This window comes from Ursus maritimus, unplaced genomic scaffold (genome assembly GCF_017311325.1).
Source record: "Ursus maritimus isolate PB19 unplaced genomic scaffold, ASM1731132v1 scaffold_24, whole genome shotgun sequence".
NCBI lineage: Eukaryota > Metazoa > Chordata > Mammalia > Carnivora > Ursidae > Ursus > Ursus maritimus.
The window spans coordinates 7,757,796-7,777,991 of NW_024424897.1; the positions used below are offsets into that span (position 1 = coordinate 7,757,796).

General features: G+C 56.6%; 1 protein-coding gene and 1 long non-coding RNA gene across 5 annotated transcripts; one reads left to right on the forward strand and one right to left on the reverse strand.

The window, feature by feature from the left end:
• The first annotated feature begins 1,263 nt into the window (after positions 1-1,263).
• Positions 1,264-20,190, forward strand: CDC42EP4 (CDC42 effector protein 4). 3 transcript variants are annotated; one of them, XM_040640309.1, is made up of 2 exons: positions 1,264-1,407; positions 18,898-20,190. In XM_040640309.1, exon 2 carries the CDS (start codon positions 18,995-18,997, stop codon positions 20,039-20,041), a length of 1,047 nt encoding a protein of 348 aa, XP_040496243.1. In that variant the 5' UTR covers positions 1,264-1,407; positions 18,898-18,994; the 3' UTR covers positions 20,042-20,190. The 3 variants fall into 3 exon arrangements, with proteins under 3 accessions (XP_040496243.1, XP_040496244.1, XP_040496245.1); XM_040640310.1 differs by lacking the exon at positions 1,264-1,407 and adding an exon at positions 2,309-2,405; XM_040640311.1 differs by lacking the exon at positions 1,264-1,407 and adding an exon at positions 10,511-10,778.
• Positions 7,099-16,099, reverse strand: LOC121104965. Of its 2 annotated transcripts, XR_005837335.1 has the most exons (5): positions 15,619-16,099; positions 9,812-9,954; positions 9,258-9,378; positions 8,718-8,871; positions 7,099-7,294 (listed from the first exon to the last, which is right to left on the reverse strand). It is a non-coding gene; the product is annotated as an uncharacterized LOC121104965 (long non-coding RNA). The 2 variants fall into 2 exon arrangements; XR_005837334.1 differs by lacking the exon at positions 7,099-7,294 and having other exon boundaries at positions 7,920-8,871.
• Positions 20,191-20,196: the final 6 nt, after the last annotated feature.

The following is a 20,196-nucleotide window of genomic DNA, read 5'->3' on the forward strand; positions in this document are numbered from 1 at the left end:
GGTGAGGACTTCGTCCTGGAGGTCTGCTTAATTGCTGTGTAATCTAACTGGGAAGGCCAAACCCCAGACACAGGTAAAAAGGAGAACAAATTGCTGAACAGCGGGCCCTAAAAGACGAAATAATGCGCTAAAAATCGAGGGAAGGAAGGGGCGGGGGCAGTGCCCCAGCGAATCAGGTGAGTTTTCTCCCGACAGGTGAGACTGAGCTGTGGTTTCAGGACTGTCACGGGTAGCATCAATAAGGGGTAAATAAGCAGCAGTCAGCGCGTCACCGGGGCCTGATGTCCTCAGGGCTTGGAGCCTTGGCGATCTGAGGCCCTGCCCGCCTTTGGTAAAACACCAGCCCAAAGGGTCCCACCGAAGGATCCCACGGAAAGCCACGTGGGTTGGGGGGGGAGGAGTCCGGAGCCCGCACACCACCTCCGCCTGACTTGCTTAATTTTTTATTTTTACTTTTTTCTAAAAATTGTTTTTAAAAGTTGTTTTTAAGTAATCTTTACACCCAAGGTGGGGCTCAGACTTAACAACCCCGAGATCAAGAGTCGCATGCCCCCTCCCCAGGCCTGACTTGCTCTAAAATCCAAGGAAGCTGCCAACAGCAAGGGAACTGCCACTGTGTGCCCCGTCCGCTTTCCTGGGGAGGACCTCCCCACTGGCCTTTATTACTTTGGTAATAATCATTTACAAATGGGAGCTCTTACTCGATAAATCGAGCCCAAGGCCTGCTCCTCTGGGACTCAAGAGCTCATCGTCTTAGAGGTTCACTCGGAGCAGAACTTAGTCTCCGCGGATACTCCGGAGGCCAAGGACTCAGTCCTCCTCCGGAAAGCTGGCCGATCAAAGCCAGGTCACCCCGCCCAAACCCCTTCTTACAGCCGCTCCGGGGCTGGCCTCGAGCCGGCACCTCCCCGCCCCTCTGGTTTCCAGTAAGAGTCCGGGACGGAATCCACGGCCCTGGCGGCGCAGCCCCCCGGGCTCTCCTCTCCCGTCGGTGCCGGGCCGGGAGGGAGGGGGCGGGGGGTACCGGTTCCTGGCCACCGCCGGGGCTCCCCCGGGACCCCACCGGCCCGGCTCCCGGCCGCCCTCCCCGCCCGGGCCGCCCCACATGGAGCTCCGACAGTCCCACACTGGCAGATTTGAACCGAGGAGGCCGAGCGGCCGGGCGGGGGTTCGCAGCCGCCATTGGCTGCGGCAGCGCCGTGACTTCAGTGCGGACGGCGCGGGAGGGAGGGCGCGGGAGGAGCCTGGAAGGGGAGTGTCCGGGAGGCTCGCCGCCCAGAAAGCCCGAGAGCCAGAGGGAAACCGACGCCGGCGCTGACATGGGCCTCTGGCTCCCGTGCCGGTCGGAGCCCACGGAGGGGACATCGCAGCTTCGCCGGTGCGGCGCTCGCGTCTCTCAGGACCCAGGTAGGCGACAGCCGCCTGAGCCCTGCGAGGCCTGGGTGGGCTCGAGGCCCCCAGAGGGGCGGAGAGGATGGGAAACGCCTCGAGAGGGGACCGAGGGGCGGGGAGGAGGGCTCAGAGACCCCCACTCCTGCGCCCGCCCCCGGGTGGAAGGGCTGGGCCGGGGCGCGTGCGGGGCGGCCCGGGTGCTTGGGACCCGGAGTCGCGCACCCCGTGTCCGAGCCGGTCGGACTTTGGGGAGGAGGGGCGGCCGAGAGCCGGGGAAGCCGCGCTCCGCCTAGATTTCCTCTCCCCAGAGGGGATTCGGCGTCCGGCCCAGGGCGCTGCTGGGGCGGGTGGCACGGGGGTCCCCGGTTAAAGGTCCGCCCGCTGGCCGGGGAACGGGGTGTGCGCCGGGGCAGACAGGGGCACCACGATCGCGGCGAGCCGCCCGCAGTCTCCGCGAGGGGGGCGTGTGTGCGCACGGAGTTCTCCATGAATAAGAACCGAATTCTTCGCCTGTAGTGGCGGAGGCGTGCACACACGCGCTCGCTCTCGTACACACACTGCAGCACACGCCACCCAGTGTCACCGGGCCGCCGAGAAAAGGAGGAGCTGCCTGGAAGGGACCGGCCGAGGAAACAAATACTCCCCCCCCCACCCCTCCAGGTTCCGCCCCGCCCGCCGCCTCGAAAGACCTGGAGGCCGCGGCGGGAGAGGCCCGGGCGGGAGAGGCCGCGGCGCCTCCCGGCGGGGTGGGGCGCACCTGAGCGGGCGGCCCCGGGAGGGGGCTACGCGCGGGGTCTGCGCGCGGGGTGCGCCCGGGGCCAAGCGCTGCTGGCGTGGCCGGCGGCCGCGAGCGGCCGGGTTAATGATTTAATCACCCGCTTGGGGCGGTGGAGCTGCGGTCAGCCATCTCTGGCTCCGCCCCCTCCCCGGAGCGCCCCCAGCCGGGGGTACAAAACTGCCCCTGTCCGCGATGCGCCCCCCCACTAGCTGCCCTGCGGGCTGGGCCGCCGCGGGTGAGTGCGGGACCCGGGGAGCCGGGCGGGAACCGGGAGCCGGGGCTGGAGGGCTGTAGCTGGGCGGGCTTCCTGGGAGAGGACTGAGCCGGAGCAGTGTGTGCGCGCGCGCGTGCGTGCGTGTGTGTGTGTGTGTGTGGCTGGGGGAGGGGTGCTTTGCTAACTCAAACCAGATTCCTGGTGTTCCCGTAGAGATACTGCGGCCCGGGCTTTGGCAGTTTTCTTTCTGCCCCTGGGAGAATGGGGGGAAATACAGTGCTTTTGCTTTTCGTGTCACCCTTCGCAACCCGGCTGGCGCCCACGCCCTCAGCTGCGTCCACGACTCCTCTTTGCCCGCGTGTATCGGAGCAGCTGAATGGGGAAAGGGTCCCCGAGCCGCTGAAGCCTGCCGCTCCTCTCTAGAGGGTTTGTGGTGCTGGAGGGAGGGTCTCCCTCATCCTTACCCCCAGCAGCCATCTGGACCAGGGAAAGCTTTCCGCCTGCAGCCAGCGTAAACAATGAGGGGCCCGGGTGCAGGAGGGCCTCCTATAATGCAACTTCTTCGAACAGTCTGGGTTTCTAATAACTCCCCGCCGCCAACGCCCCCTTTCTGAGGCCGGGGTGGAGGAGGGGACCACCAGCAGGATGGACTGAATTTTAAGAGAACAAAGAACAGGGCACAAAGGAAGGGGAAGCTGAGCTGTGGATTTCCCCCAGAAATGGGGAGTTCGCTGGACCAAGGCTGGGCCCATTCAGGCCTCTAGGTGGCTCCAAGGCTCCCGGAGCAATAATGGGGCATCCTGGGGAGTCCTGGGACGATGCATCCCTGTGAGGTAGCTAGGACCCTGCCGCGAGTGGGGGGGTGCCATGTGGGCTCCGGTTTTCACCAGCTGCCGTGTGTGAGCTGCCCATGTGACTGACTGATCAGGGTGGTTTATCGCCACCGAATGTGGACTTCGCCCCTCTCCGCCTCGAGCACAGCTGCTGCTTCCCACAATGGGGGCTTCCGTGAACCGACCGGAGGTAACCCCATGGTTCTGGTCTTCCCAGGGGTCCTGCTGACCCACGCAGGGACTGGGAGCGGGCTGGTGTGGTAAAGTGAGGCTGTTCCCAAGAGGTGGCGGTTTGGGGTGAATCCAAGCCAGTCTGATGTCTCCCTGAGCTCACAGACCCCTGCTGGTTGACCAGCCAGTGTTCAGATTAAACTCCCTAGCTCAGGGTCTCCCCTTGGAACGTTCTTTCCCTTCTCTGGGGTTTCTGCCCTTTTCTCTCTTGACCCCTCTTTTTCTCTTCATGTCTCTCTTGCACACGCCCACCCACTGATGCTCATCCCAGTCTGGTGTGCGGACCCACATTGACTTCTGTCCTGCTGCCCTCACAGGACTGGAGCCCACGGAGTCCCAAGTGAAGGACAGTCTTATTTACAAAATGGGCTGGGTCCCCCACCCCCCACCCCGGGCAGATGATGACCAGGGAGAGGAATCTGGACCCTTCTTGACAAGTCAGGCACTTTCCCAGAAGGGCGCCAGATTGGCTCCGGTTCAAGGATTCCAACCCCCTCCATCTTTGGAGTGGCCGATTGATTTCTGTGGCCAGGACAGGCTGTGTGCCCAGGTGTGACAGGCAAGGTGTTTGATATTGGCCAGGCTCGCTTGGCTGCTTTCTCTTTCTCCCTCTGCCCCCTCCCCCACTCTCCTACCCAATCCTCCTTCCCTTCTCCGGTTTGGTGGGAGTGGACAACCAAGAAGACTGACTCCTGCTGGGGCAGCGTCTCCAGCTTCCTTCAGCTAGACTAGACAGCTGGAAGTTCCATAGGCTCAGAGGAGCTTGGCCCTAGGTGGGGCGGGAGGAGTCTGTCCCTTGAAGGAATGGGAGCTGGGTTGATGCCAGAGATAAGGCTTGGGGGTGGAGGGACGGGCCTTGCGCAATCTTGCCCTGGAAGCTGAGAGAGGGCTGACCCAAGCTTAGGTCTTCTGACCTATGTACTGGAGGCTTTTCCTCAACCTTCGGAAAAGGAACAAACCTTGGAGCCAGCTGGCAGAGTCCTGAAGGCCTGCTCTAGCGAAGACTTCTGGGGTGCCCAGGAGTGGATCGTGGCCCCGGGAGGGAATGGTGTGTGGCTGGATGTGGCCGTCATCTGCTCGCCGTGCGTGGCGAAGGAAGTGGAAGCTGTTAGTTTCCCACATTCCCACTCAGCATGTCCTAGAAGCTCCTGTTTAAAATACGCTGCTTCTGGAGCCTTGGGCTCCCTTCCAGAAACGTACATCAGAGTCTCCCCCAGGCACTGCCAGCTAGCAGCTCGGGGCTCCATGCCAGGGTGGCAGGCACTGGCATCCAGAACCCCCCCTTCTCCAGGAACAGGGGCACTGGAAGTCTCCACTCAGCCTCCCAGGCTGAGGAAGGGGCTCCCTTTTGGGGCCAGCAAGGGCTGACAGAGCTGGGGGGGGGGGTGGCATCTGCAAGCAAGGCGGCAGTGCACGGGCGAGAAACATCCCTGAGCGTGTACTCGGGAACGGCCTCTTTTGCTCAGCCGGGTCCACTCTGGCCCCTTCTTCTGCCAGGTCTTCTGCCCCCTTCTTCTGCCAGGTCTTCTGCCCTGGTCATGGGGGCGTGGTGCCGGGGCCAGCCTTCTGCTTCCCTGGGAGTCTCCAGGTTCTCCTGATGCGTGTGTCTCTGCCCTTCTTGCAGTGACTGAAGGTGGGCTGCAGACCCCAGCTTCAGATTGCCTTGGGGGACTGTGAAGCCAGGCTCCACCTGCATACCCTCCGTCATACCCTCAGGGGCCCACTCCCTGCAACCCCTCTTTATTCCTTACATTGTTGCCCTTGACCCCAAAGCATCAAAAGGGGATTAGAGCCCTTGACCCTGGACGAACACAAAAGGAGCCTTCTCTGGGCTACACTGCAGCTTCTTCACCTCCCTTGAGAATTGGAGTAGGTCCAAAGAACCAGGCAGTGTTTTATCGGGGGTGGAGGGTGTGGAGGTTTCGCCCCTTACCTGTTGCTGGTAGCACCCAGAGCACCCCAGATTCCTGAGTTATCCAGCCCTCATCCTTAGAGGAAGGGCAGGAGGCTCTTTCATCCCACCTTCACCTCATCCCCGCCGCCCACCATGTCAAGCTGAAATCAGAGTATAAGTCCTGTCTGAGAGAAGCCAGGCTCTTCCCTCCTGCATCACGAAAGATCAGGAAGGAGGAAGTCAGGCGGGCACAGAAATCAAGTCTCAGGTTGCTGGACCGGTGGCCGGTGGCAACTGCAGTCTGCCCCTGGGCCTCAGAAGCTTGGAGGACCCCTCCCCCAGCAACGCCTCATTCTGGGGACCCTCCAAGGACTAGAAAGGTCAGCCCTGGAGCCTTTTGGAGGGGGTATCGTCAGGTGACGCTGAGGTAGGTGACTCAGGTTAATCATGTGTCGTCCTGAACTTGGCCAGAGTGTCTGTCACTGGGGTGCTGGAATTTTCCTCCTCCCTCTCAGGTACAGACACGGGGTATCCGCTGAGAGCGAGAGAGAACACGTTACAGCACCTTCCTAGCACAGAGGCCAGCGCTCACCTGCGCGGTGCTGAGGGCTTGGCCTGTGTGAGCGTATTTAATCCTTGCCGGGAAGTACGCACCGTCACCCACGCGGCCAGGCCATGGGGCGTCTGGCTCGGGGTCCACGCTCTTCACCTCCGCGGCTCAGGCCCCGGCAAGGCCAAGACCCACTCGCCAGCCTGCTCTGGAGTAGGTCCCGATGGGCCGCCTCCCTCTGGAGAACCCGGAGCGTTCCCCAGCCCTCGGCTGAGCGCTGTAGTCTCGGAGCAGGCAAGTGAGGCCAAACGGGGCCTGGCGGATCTGATTTCAGGGCCAACCACTCGCTTCCTGAAGTAGAAGCTCTGGGCCGGAGGGAGGAGCAAGAGGGCCGCTCCCAGGTGAGGGACACCTGCCCTGAGCTGGGGCCCAGGGGCCCCCTGCCAGGCACCTCTTCCTGTCTCCCAGCTCTTCCGTCTGTGATGGCCACCCACCCGGTGCTTGTGTCCGTGCTTCTGTCGGTCCGGTCCGTCTGTCTGTCTGGTGGCAGGCTGGGGGAAACACGTCTCCAGGAAGGGCCCTGTAAACAAGCCGAGTTGCTGAATGCCCTTGAGTCACTACTCTTCATCTTGATTTCCCTTGTAGCTTCCTGTCACCCCCAGGGTCACGGGTCAGGCCTTCTCTTTCTTTCCAGGGCTGTTGCAACTCCCAGGTGGTGAGGCGGCTTTCTCCCTCCCCCTCCCACTGCCTTTGCCCCCTCCCTCTCCCTGGCCAGAGCACATTCTGGGATTAGGGGGGAGAGGGATACAGAGGTAAAGGGGAGGGAGTTGGTGGGGAGCGTGCGCGTTCCCAGCCCTGCCGGAGCAGGCTTCCCAGCAGGATGGGGCTTCTGGTGGCTCCTGTGGTCTGTGTTTCCCAGGATGGGAATGGAGTGGGGAATGGAGTGCCCACCCCAGAGATATTTTAACCTGAAATTCTGTGTAGAACTGTGTATCCTGGGGCACCAGGGTGGCTCAAATGGCGAAGTGTCTGCTTTCGGCTCACGTCATGGTCTCTTGGTCGTGGGATCAAGCCCCAGGTCCGTCTGCAGGCTCAGTGGGGAGTCTGCTTCTCCCTCTCTGCCTCTCCCCCTGCTCGTGATCCTGCGCGCTTTCTCAAATGAATAAGTAAAAAAAAAAAAAAAAAAAAAAAAAAGAACTGTATATCCTGTGGGTGTTTATGCATCTAGAATCTTCAGATCTCAGAGGCCAGGGCCCCAGTGTGGCTTCTGGCCCTCCGAGTGGAGGGGGGCAAAGCCCAGGGGTCAGAATCAGGCAGATCCTGAGACCCTTCTCTCAGCTCTGTCCCAAGCAAGTGTGTGTGGCTTGGTGACGCACTGCTGTCTCAGCCTCAGTCTTCTTACCTGCAAGATGGGAATGATGATACCTCAGTGGGATTGTGCGGGAGAAGACGGGATGGGGTTATTTCTTGTGTTTGTGTTTTGTTTTTTTTTAAGGCAGTTTAGTCGAGATAAAGCAGCTGTTTGGTGCTGAATAAAAGCTCAGGGAATGCAAGTTCCCTTTCTCATACTTCTGGTGACCTATGGTCCAGGAAGGGCCTGTCCACCTGAGATCCGCAGGTCGGGGCTAGGATATCCCTGCCCAGGCTGGGTTCCTAGGCACTGGCCCGAGAGCCGTCACAGCCCACCCTGAGAGTTGTTACTCCACAGTTCGCCTGATGACAAGTCACTGTTCGAGTGAGGTTGGACACCTGTTTCTATGTCTTCCAGCCGTTAAAGGGTAAATTAAGCTGTAGTGCATTTTCCTTACTGTGACTCAGCCTGGCTAAGTTACTGGCTTCATGTTCTTACAAACTGTACGAGGTATAAATTCTCTAAAATGAACAAGAATGTCTACGAATCCAGTGGTGAGTGTCAGGATTAGGAGAGATCCCTCTGGAACAGCACTGCCCATGCAATACCGTGCTAGCCACATCGGTAACCTTCCGTCCTCTGGTAGCCACATTTTAAAAACTAAAGACAGGTGACATCAATTTTAATATGTTTTCTTTAACATAGTACATATCCGAAAGATTGCCATTTCACCACATGGTCATAAAAAAATGAATGAGATGTGTTACATTATTTTATCATAGAGAGTCTTCAGAATCCAATGTGTATTTTGCTCCTGTAGCAAGGACATCCTCATTTTGGATGCTAAATTTCACAAATACTTACTCTGAATTTGAATCTCCTCAAGTTCAGAGTTGAAAGAGTAGATTCATATACTCGGGGATGTTTTAAACATAAGTTTTCCAAAAAACTGTCTCTAGCATCAGTTTTAAGCTTAAATATTTAAAATAAAATAAAGGATTGAGTCCCTTGGTGACATTTGCCACATTTCAAGCTCTCAGCAGCCCTGCGTGGGTCGTGGCTACTGTATCAAATACCGGAGGTTGAGAATATTACTGTCAAGTGCCAAGAACAGAGGTGCTTTGTGTCAGCAGTGTTGCTCGACATTATATTGGCAATTGTAGCAGATGTAATAAGATAAGAATAAGGAATGGAGGAGACAGAATTATTATTAGTTGCAGATGATGGGCTTGTCTACTTGCAAGGCCCAAAAGATTCAACCATAACAATTTGAGACAGTAAAGGTCGGTAGGGTAAACATTAAATATATAGAGATCAAGACTGTAGCTTCCTCATTTACCAGCTGTAACAGTCAGAAACTACAGCTATGGAAAAACGGGAGGAGGCAGAACCCAGTTAGAATAACAACCGGCCATAAAATGACCCGGAATAAACATGACCAGGACTGTGTAGGACTTGTAGGAAGAAAACCCACCGCATTTAATGGAGGGTATCCAGAAGACTTGAGTAAATGGCCTGAAGATTTGATGTGGAGATCCAGTCTATTCTTCCCAAATTAATTTCTTATTTCCTTTCAGTTCCAACATAATCCCACCAGGATTTCTTTTGGGACTGTTCTTAAAGTCCATCTGGAAGAGTATCAACATTAGAAAAAAACAAGAACATTTTAGAAGGAAAAAAGTTAAATAGGGATATTACCCTACTAGATACTCACAACACGTTTTACAAAGTGGCTGTGTAGACCTGGTTTAGGAATCAACAGACCCATGAACACAAAGGGAAGTCTGGAAATAGATTCATGAGTGGGAGACAATCTGTATATAAAGAATTTTCCTATCCAATGAAGGTAACATCTCATGTCTTACCCACATTTTATAACAAGCCTATATGGAATCAGTAACTAACATTATTGTTACATTTCAGTTGTTTTTCTGTTCCAAGTAATCCACAATCTTCTTTCCTTTGTTGTGTTTTCTTCTAGTATTTTCCTCTATGAATAGTTGTTCATTATTACCTGGGAGCTTTAGAGGAAGTGAATATTTTCATACTCTTAGAAGTGGGGAAGGTCTTTGCTTCATATTGTGAAAGCCACAAACCATGAAACAGATTTGGCTACGTAAAAATTAATAAGCAGTCTGGAAAAGAAAACAAAATCATCCCAGTGTAAACAGGTATATGATAAATTTGCAGAAATATTTGGAAACTATGCCGTTAAGTGTCTGCCTTCGGCTCAGGTCATGATCCCAGAGTCCTGAAATCAAGCCTCGCATCAGGCTCCCTGCTCAGTGGGAAGCCTGCTTCTCCCTCTCACACTCCCCCTGCTTGTGGTCCCTCGCTCGCTATCTCTCTCTCTCTGTCAAATAAATAAAAAAATTTTTAAAAATCTTTAAAAAAAATATTTGGAAACTATGATGGTAAAAAATGCATTTGCTTTAATATTTTAAAAAGTCCTACAAATCCATTGGAAAAGGTAAAGCTGCTTCCCCAGAAAAATGGGCAAAGGATTTCAACAAGTAATGCCCAAGAGAAAGGATACAGAAGCTAATGATACAGGTTTTAAATGCTTACCGTCCTTAATAATGAAAGAAGTACAAGTCACAAGTTTGCAAGGTTGCTGGTGACTGTTTATTGTTTCTAACTGAAGAAGGCGTAACACCTGGTACTGGACACCATCATCCTGTGCGGGTGGGACTGGAACTTGGTAGAACCTTCTGGAGAACAAGTTAACAGTAAGAAACAAAAGTTATTTAACTCACTCACATGTATCCTCCGGATTAAGGATTTGTGCCAGCTTAGGTAGGAAGGATTTTTTCTTACAGAGTTCAGGCAAAACGGAAACAACCTGGCATTCCTTAGTGGCCCACTGGGTGTAAAATTTAGGAATTTAGTACTTAATTTCAAATTTATTAACATGTAAATATTTTCACTCAAATGTGAACAGTGGGTTACTTAATTATCTGCCTGCAGTGGAAGATTCTGCAAGATTCATATATCATTTCTATTTTTAAAAAGTAAGAAGAGATAGGTGAGATTACTGTATTGGCCCAATACATTCAAAATATTATATATATATATATATATTTATAATTTTTTTAAGTGGGGGGCAGGCAGGGACTGAGGGAGAGAGAGAATCCCAAGCAGGTTCCACACCCAGCACAGAGCCCAACATGGGGCTCGATCCCACAACCCTGAGATCATGACCTGAGCCAAAATCAAGAGTCGGACTCTGAACCAACTGAAGCATCCAGGCGCCCCAAAATACTATCATCTTAACTTCTAATCAATAGCAAAATACAATGAGCTATTTTACATTTTCTGTTTCATTCTAAATCTTTGAAGTCCTTTTGTATCTTTCACCCCTTAGCACGTGTCGATTCGGACTCCCCACATTCCACGTGTAGCCACATAAGGCTGGTGCAGCCCCGTAAGACAGTATCGCTGTGAATCATTAATAACCCGTAGAGGCAGCAGAAGGCGGAAGTCACAGAGAAGGCTTGGTGCAGAGTGTGGAGTGCACCCTGTGAGCCCTGCTCTGGTAAGAGCCTGGTGTCCTGATGGGCTGGGCTGGGCTCACCGCACGCCCTGCTTCCCCAGCAGGGATCCCCAGGGGAAGCAGGTATTGAAACAGGGCCTTGTTCACTTTCCTTTTCTTCCAGGAAGCAGGGAGTGTCCTCCAGGACATGGGATCTGCCCCATTGTGGCTGGGCAGTGGCACCCTTGGGTCAGTGAGCCTGGTTGGGAGGGGCAGGCAGGCAGGGGTGGTGGTGCAAGTGCAGGGCACCCAGCCTGGGTCGAGATTCTGGTCTTCCTTCTTGGCAGCTGGAACGACCACAGAATACAAGATGGGGCCTAGAGCCGGGCAGGCCTCGTGCTGAGCCCACTCCTAAACATGCAGGGGACGTCCTCCTTCTGGGTGGTCCTCCCCACCCCCCTCCTCTCCCCTCCCAGGGAGGCAGAACATGGGGAGGTTCCTCTGAGCAGGAAGTTGGAATGAGATCTTGAGAAAGGAAGAAGCCATTTGAGCCATCCCTAAAAGCAGATCTCTGATGGGAAGTCCGTCTGAGGGAGTCTTGGTTCCAAGGGTCTTCCAGAAGCAGCCTCCCCAATGCCATCCCGCCCCCATCTTCCGCGGGGACTTTACAGCTGGGGACATCTGAATGGGCCGGGAGGCATCACCTCATTCAGAAAACCATGTGTCCAGGGTCGGCCAGAAGTAGGCTCAAGTCACCATGAAGTAGCTGTGAGAGTGATCTGTGTGGGGTAAGGCTCGTGCCATCTGAGCCCCAGTTTCCCTTTCTGTAAAATGGGGGCAATCTCAGCACCCTCCTTGCAGGGAGAGGGGCGCGAGTTTCCCCTGTCCTAGCACAATGCCTGGCATGCGGCAGGCACCGGTAAATGACAGTATTGCTCTGTCTGCACACAAGACTTGATGGCTGGCTAATTGTGGGAGCACTGTGGTGCTGGTGGTCCTGCCGGACCCCGGGCTTTTTCTCTGCATCCTTGCAGCCACCAGAGGAGCTGAACTAGTCCTGTAGAAGGAGCAGAAGCAGAACCTTCACCTGCCCAGGGCATCTTGGATAGGATCCCACTGTGGGATCACCCATGTGGGAAGCTGGCCTCCAACTTGGAGCTTTAGTGGCACTGGAAATCGGCCAGTCTCCGGGGGACAGTGTGGAGGGGATGATGGTTATCTTTCTTCTCCTGCTCAGTTGAAAAGGCTCAGGCGTCAGGAAGCAGCTGTTGGGGAGCGAGTTCTTTCGGGGGAGTCCTAATCTCCGTGTCTCCCCTTGATTCCAGGTTGCTATAGATTGCCCACGTTCTCCTCCCACACGACTTAGAATCCAATGCAGGCGTCCAGCTTGGGGGGACAGAGAACAGACATCCATGGGCGGGGCGGGGGGGTGCATATTGGCGCAGAGGGAGTGGAGCCAAGACCCAAGCTCAGGGCCTTGTACTGAACCTGAGAACCAGACCGGTCTAAGATGGTGTTGAAATTAACGTGTTTTCCTTAAGCTTTTGATGCTTGAGGATATTATTTATTATTATTACTGCTATTATGATTATTATTACTAAAACAGCATTACCACATTAAAGAAAACAAACAAAATGCCTGTGTCCTCTCGAGCCTGACATAACTCCTTTAAGTCTTTATTTGTGTAGACTTGCGATCACTCCGTATAAAGAGCGTAAGCCCTGCCTGTTTTTTCCCCTCCCACGTGATGATGGCATTTGGTCACCAGTGGTGCATGTGGCAGCCTGGTCTCCGTAAGCCCCCACTTCTCGTGGCTGCATGTCAATCCGTTAACAGCCCCTCGTCCTCTCAACCCTTTCCTTATTCCTGGCTGTTAGGTGGATTCCAGCCTTTCGAGCTTACAAAGAAGGCTTCTGTGGATATCCGGGTGTGTGAGTTTTCCCCTGCTTCGACATCGTTCCATAGGGTAGGCTTCCCATTGGAGAAGTTGCTAAATCATACTCATTCTAAAGCCATTATTTACAGAAACCGCCATAGTGGCCGGTGCCCCAAGGCCACACTTTGGGTCGTGTGTGTCTATTTTAGTGGCTGGAGCCCTGGTGTGGGAACAAAGGCTTGGCTCCCACCCATGACCTCAGGCGAGTCCCTTGACGTGGTTTCCTCTCTGAGAGTGGTCACTCTGTCCCCAGGGATTTTAAGGAGCTACTTGACACAGAAACGCAAGTGGGACAGGATGGGTAATGGTGGTCATTCATGTGCCCATCCTAGGCTTTTTTTTTCCTTTTCCTTTTCCTTTTTTATTATTTATTTATTTATTTATTTATTTTTGGTGGCTGCTCAGGCTCGGGTTATTTTAAGACCTCTCTTCTTAATGTCCGGGTGCAAACAGCACACTTTCAAATACGAGGGCTTTTGGCAGTGCCCGTGAAGGAAGTAAAAGATTGCAGAGAGGACAAAAGTCAGCTAAAACGACAGCACAGCCCCCGTAGAGGTTCCTCCCGGCGCGGGTAGCAATGTGGATCAAAGCGTCCAGGGCTCGCCCCCAGTCACGGCAGCCCCTGTCCCACGGCTGGAGCGAAGCTCTCCTCTGCCGTCCCTGGCACTTCTTATCTTTGCAGGGTAAGGCTGCCAAGTGTTCCAGAAAGCACTGAATCTTTCTCTGGCCACAAAAGCCAGAGCCCGTAACCTCTTCTGGAGGAGAGCAGCTCCCGGAGGGGAGCAGCCCGCGTTTCCCTGAGCTTCTTGGGCAAGCCCTTCTCCGTGTGGCTTCAGCGGGCAGACGCTGTGTAGCAGAGCGTCTCCCCTGTTTTGGCAAAGGGAAGCCGTTCCTGGTGGTGGGATGTTGCTTGCACCCCTGGGAGAAAGGTCCATAGCTCACCAGGTGAGACCTGCCATTGGAGAAGGCCTGTGGGGTTTGGCGTGGGGCCTGGCAGGCCTGGAGTCCCCTCTGATTTTGCCCTGTCTTTCTTCCCCACTTCTGGGCCCTCAGCAGCTCCTGGTGTCCCTACCTCCAGAACATGCCCCGAATGTTTCTGTCCATCTCCTTAACCAAATGCATCTCCTGGCCCCCATTCTCTTTGCCCGGAGCTCCTGCTTGCTCTCGTCCACCCCTGCAGCCCCAGCTGCCGTGGAAACCTCCAAATACACAGACTGGATAACTTCCCTGCTCAGGAACTGCTTGTTGGTTTCCTTTCGTACCTAGAAGGCCATCCGAACCTCCTACCTGGTCTTCAGGGAGGGCCTGTGGGACCTGGCTCCCTGCCCCTGGGCTTTCATTCTGTTCCTCAAACTCTGCCAGCCTCTTCCCACCTCTGGGTGTTTGCATGTGCTGTTCCCTCGCTGGATTGCGCTTAACCTGCCTGCTTCCTTCCCATCATCTGGTTCTTGGCTCATAGAGCCCCTTTCTTGGAGGGGCCTCCCCCTGTCCTGTAACACCCACACTGGCTCCCATTTCCCTGTTTTCCTCTTGACACCAAGGACTGCGAGAGACTGTCTTACCTGGGTGTATACGGCTCTGTTCCCCACACATCTGTATTCACACTACACATAGGCCCCAGAAGGCGGGGGGCCTATCCACCTTGTGATTCTCACTGCCCTGCTGTCTACGGGGCCTGAAGGAGTATGGGAAAACTGTGGGTATGCGGGAAGTCGATGAATGAATGAATGAGTAAATGAACACAGCCTCCTATAGCCATTCCCAGCCACGACTGAGGTCATCTTGTCACCCCATACCCCCTTCTGTTCAGCCACATTGCTTGGGGCTGGCCCGGACCGGTGTTCGAACAGCTCGCGGAGCTGATGGAGGGCAGCTGCCCGTGGCAGTGGCGATGCAGTGGGTGTGGAAGCCTGTGTCCTCTGAAGCAGGGTGAGCTGCAGGTCAGCTGCAGAAGTGGGAGGCCTGCCCTGCTGCCCCAGGAGAGCTTCGTTCTCTCGCCTGCCTTGGGCTGCCAGCAACCAGCCACTGCCTGGGTGTTCGGGAGTGCATGTGTCCAGCCCGTCCTTCTGTCTGTCTAGTTGCTGCTGGACGGGCCGATCTGGGAGGCCCGTGCTGTGTGTACGGCATGCCAGGGAGGATGACTGAGGCATCTGGGCCAGGGCTCTCCTCTGGAGTCCAGGAACAGAGCTGAGCTGAGGGTGTGGTTGGGGGAAACCAACCAGGGGCCTGGCCTTTCAGGGAGGGCTCGCTGCGCCTGCCTTAAAGGAATGTTCTGTGGTTGGTGGGGTGAAGGGTAGAAGAGTCTAGTTCCATCAGCGGCTGGGGAGAGTGAGGGAGAGCCGTGAGTTCCTGCCCGGTTTTCCTTTGCCCTGCCAGGAAAGTGGGATATGGCTTCCGGGGTGGGGTGGGGAGCGGCTGCCCTGTCATGGGGCGGCCTATTTTAGCCGCTTCTCCAGAGCTGAGTCATTGCACTTAGCAACGCCCCCTGCCAAAGACACAGCTCTCTTTGGCAGGATCTCCTTCCTGGTGGGCTCTCTGGCCTCCTGACCAGCCCCCAGGACTGGCCCAGGCCACCTGCTGGTCCTTAATCTCAGTATTTCTCACCCCCGCATTGTTCTGTGCTCAAAGCTTAGGGTTCTCACCAGCCCTGAAGCCTGTCCCATCTGGTCTGAGCTCTAGGATTCCAGAGACCCAGACCTTGGCCGGGCTCCAGGACTCTGTGCTGGGCAGTGGGATGGGTAGGCGACTCCATACAAGCCCCAACTCTCTCAGGACTTTTTCATGCTGGGTATTGGAGATGGTTTGGTGTTTTATAAGCCAGGAAACCTCATTCCCACCCCCAGGGAGGGAGACCACAAGCAGCAGAGAGCATTGGCCTGACTTTCACTTTCTTTCTGGGGTGTAGGACCCAGCCAGTGCTGGGGTCCTGGGGGCTGTCCTGCGGATTTCCCTGCTGGCCTCTCTTACCTGTTCTCCTGTTTTACCTGCCAGGAGAGAAGCAGGGGCTGATGGGATGATGGGATGCTCCTGTCCCGGAGTCATGATGGCCAGAGTACCAGGTCCCTGTGAGTGGGCACAGAGCTCTTCACCGGTTCTCCTGAGGCCCTGGCAGCCAGGTCTGCGGTTCCTCTTTCTCTCCTCCTTGAGGAGCACTTCAGATCGGGAAACCACGGTGCAGGATGGAAGTTGCTCACTGGGTCTGGGGATTCTTGCCGTTACGTTGAAACCCTTAACTCTGGACGTCCATGTCGTTATGTTCCCACAATTCTAGCCCTTATGCCCCCTGTCCTGCCTCCCCTCCATTTTTTGGTTTACCTGGTAAATAGCATAAGCTTTAGTTTCATAGCTGCATTCTCAACCCGGGGCAGTTTTGCACTCCCACTTCCCCCTGCAGGGGACATTTGGCAAGCCTGGAGACGCTGGAGACATTTGAGGAAGCAGCCAGGCTCCTCCTTTTTCTGGACTTTTCTGGCTCGGAAGCAGGGAGGGGCGTTCCAAGAGTCATAGGAGCTGATGAGGGATGCTACCCACCAAAGGCCAGAGAAAGGTCTGGAGCGGAGTACAGAGAGCACTGGACTGGCAGACCAGCTTCTCGCCCAGATCTGCCCTTTGGGGCACAAACTTGGATAAGTCACTTTGCTTCAGTACACCTGTTTTCTGGGGCTACCCTTCCCTCCCAGCTCTTTGAGATCCCGGGACTCTGTGACTAGAGGCAAGAGCTGGACCAGGCTGGTTGAAGACATGAGCCCTTTCCATTCTTGTCTGGTGTTAGGGATTCCCTAATACCAAGGTGTCGTTAGAAACCTGGTTTGGTTTCCTTCTGTTCTTAACCTGCCTGAGGCCAACTACAGAGTCCCTTTCTCTTTTTTAGCCAAAGAGAGTTTTCCCCCAAAGGTTGGCCTGAGAGTCCATGGCTGGTCCAGAGGGTCACATATGGTGACCCTTTTGTGAGCAGTGGTGAGGAGATGACCCTGAGGCCAGTACTTTCCATGAGTGTAGTTTAAGAGTCAGCAAAATATGGCCCACAGGCCAAAGCTGGCCCGCAACTCGTTTTTATGTATAAAGTTTTATTGGAACACAGCCATACCCTTTGTTTACATACACTCTGTTGCTGCTTTCCTATTATAAAATGGTATCTTCCACGAAGCCAAAAATCTTGAGTCTCTGGCCCTTTATAGAAAACGTTGGCCAGTTGGTCTAGCTGATGCCTGTCTGATTGTTCAGAGGTTAGATCCCAGGATGTGGGCCAGAGGGAGGGTTCGGGTTAGGGGTAGGGAAAGCTAACTCGCCTGAGGGTTTGGTGGGGAGAAGGAGGAACATGAGGAGGGAGAGCTGACTGGCTTTAGTGGGTCATCTCAAGGCCATCCAGGAGAGTCCTTCCCTGGCTCTGAGCCCAGCCTAGGTCACCTATGTGGCAGGTCTGCCCCGGTGCCTGGCTCCCACCGTATGTCCAGTAGGACTTTGTTTGCCGGAGTGACAAGCGTAGGACGGCCTGGGGCTGGCACGGGGTGGGTAGGGGTGACACTTGCTGGTGGGGGAGCCATCAGACTGGGCGTCAGACTGGACAAGGAGTGAGAGCACTGGGGCGGGGGTGGGGCATGGTTGGAGGACACAGAGGTCGGGCCAGGAACCTGGGAGCGGTCTATGGGCTGAAGTGAAGCCAGCAGTACCAATGGGCCTGGAGGGCAGGATGGAGGTGTTGCCATTCGGCGGGTCTGCTGGACGGGCTTCAGTAGTGAGCAGGCCCCTCAGAACCCCTTCTGGAAGCTCAGAGTCCGTGGGCAGATTACAGCCCCGTGGGTGGGAATAGAATGAGGGAGTGGTGCCTGCAGGAGGGTGGACATCCAGAGTGCTGGGATGCCACAGGAGAGGTGGCTGAGAGGGCGTTTCCCAGGAGTGACGTCTCCGCTGAACCCTGAAGGCCGGTGGGTGAGCAGGGTATTCGAGCAGGGACCTGCATGTGTCCAGCCTGGAGTCCAGGAGGCAGATGCTCGGGCTGGGGCAGAGAGCAGAGGTAGGGGGCCGCAGGGAATGGCATTGAGGAGGGAGGGAGCGGGGATTGGTTGCCAGATCCAGGGGTCTGTGCTGGGGATTCCTGCACGGGTTTTATTTTAGATAAAAGGTGACGAATGGCCTGGAGAGGGACAGAGGGGTGAAAACGGGGATCTGCCGGACTGGTGTCGGGCCAGGTGGGATGTAGTGGCTAGCGGGGCAGCCTTGGGGGTGCGGAAGAAACCAGCGGAGTACCCACGGGTTGCAGTTTGTAGTGGGAAGGGTGGGCCTGCCGTGAAGGTAGAGTTGAGAGCTGTTGGCAAGACTGGTGGCCAACACCAGGTCTCCCCACCCTGCTCAGCCCAGCACTACTGGGTTTAACATTTGGGGCAGGTCCCTCCGGAGGGGAAGGGGACAGTTTGGCTCCAACATGGTACCTCAAGCTTTCAGATAACCCAGGCTCTCCTGGGGTTCCTTCTGCTGATCTTCTGGTTAATCGCTGCCCCCCCAACCCAGGTCTGCAGATCTTGGGGGCCAGACCATCTAGTCCCTGCCCTCCCATACCCCTAAGTCAGGAGGCAGTTCTCTTCATCCCCAAGAGGCACCCAGTGAGTCTTCGGCAAAGAGCTTGGCCCCACGGTGGAGAGGTCGCAGGCGGCGTCCTCACTTATGGGACACCCAGCAAGGATTGGAAGCCTGGGGAGCTGGTTCTGTGGGTCCCGGCAGCCCCACCCCAGTTCTGATTCAGAAAGGGAGCCTGGCCGCTCACTTCTGTGGAGGTGCGGGGCAGCGTCTCTCTGGGGCCCGTCCTGTTGGCTCCCTCCTCTGGGGACCGTGACTCAGCTTGAGGTGTCCACTGACCGCAGGGGTTGAGGTCAGACAGCAGGAAGAACTTACAGCATGTGTCCAGCCCTGGGCTGCCGCGTGCAGTCGCCCGTGTACTTCCACATCCCTCAGTGCGGTCACGTTCGCTCTGGCGGCTTCCCGGATGGGGAGAGACGTTGTCGTCCCCCCGGGTTCAGGGAGAGCAAGTCTGTGGCTACCCGAACATCCGGATTTGTGAAAAGCGCTCCTGTACCCCCAGTGCCGGTGTGTGAAGAGAGAGGCAGGGTTACGATGCCAATTGCCGGCATATTTCACGGAAGTTCATTTTGGTGGGAGAGCTGAGGGTCGAGTAGCGGCCCCTTGGCCGGTGGGCTTCGGTGCTGTGCGGCCAGTCCGGTTAACCCATAGCCTGCTGTTCTCTTCTTGCAGCCCTATGATCTCCTCCTTGTCACCCCCTCCACCTGCCAGACTTCAGATCTGACCCCTGACCCACCTGCCGCCCTCGGGAGGCCCGCCCCCCCGCAAGATGCCTATCCTCAAGCAGCTGGTGTCCAGCTCCGTGCACTCCAAGCGCCGCTCCCGCGTGGACCTCACGGCCGAGATGATCAGCGCCCCGCTGGGCGACTTCCGGCACACCATGCACGTGGGCCGGGCGGGGGACGCCTTTGGGGACACCTCCTTCCTCAACAGCAAGGCCGGCGAGCTGGACGGTGAGTCCCTGGATGAGCAGGCCTCCTCCTCGTCCTCCAAACGCAGCCTCCTGTCCCGGAAGTTCCGGGGCAGCAAGCGGTCGCAGTCGGTGACGAGGGGGGACCGGGAGCAGAGGGACATGCTGGGCTCCCTGCGGGACTCGGCTCTGTTCGTCAAGAACGCCATGTCCCTGCCCCAGCTGAACGAGAAGGAAGCGGCCGAGAAGGGCTCTGGCAAGCTGCCCAAGAGCCTGTCGTCCAGCCCCGTGAAGAAGGCGAGCTCCGGGGAGGGCGGCCAGGAGGCGGCGGCTGAAGGGGAGCTTGGGCCCCGGCGGAACGGGGCCGCCGCCCCCCACTCCCCGGACCCCCTCCTGGATGAGCAGGCCTTCGGGGACCTGACGGAGCTGCCCGTGGTGCCCAAGGCTGGCTTGGGGCTCAAGCACGCCGAGTCCATCATGTCCTTCCACATTGACCTGGGGCCGTCCATGCTGGGCGATGTCCTCAGCATCATGGACAAGGAGGAGTGGGAACCCGAGGAGGAGGATGGCGGTTACCATGACGACGGGGACGCCGCACGCAGCGCCTTGCAGGCTCCCCTGGCGGCTGCCGCGGCCCCTCCGCAGGCCAGGCTGGAGGGCGCCGTTGGCCCAGACCTACCCCAGGACGAGGGGTGGGCGGCGGCCCCCAGCCCCGGCTCAGCCCGCAGCGAGGGCAGCCACACCACGCGGGACAGCAGCTCCCTGTCCAGCTGCACCTCGGGAGTCCTGGACGAGCGCAGCCCGGCCTCCCGGGGCCCCGACAGGGCCCGGGCCCCGCCGTCCCGGCAGCCCGACAAGGAGTTCTCCTTCATGGACGAGGAGGAGGATGAGGAGATCCGAGTGTGAGGGGCTCCCGGCGCGGGGCTCCGTCTCCCCCCTGCCCCCAGGCCACCACCCCCTTCCCTGTCCAGTCCCATGCAGGGCAGCCAAGAGCCCGGCTTCGGACACAGACCCTGGACCTCCCGGACGAGAGGCGCTGGCGGGGGGCACAGGGAGATGGC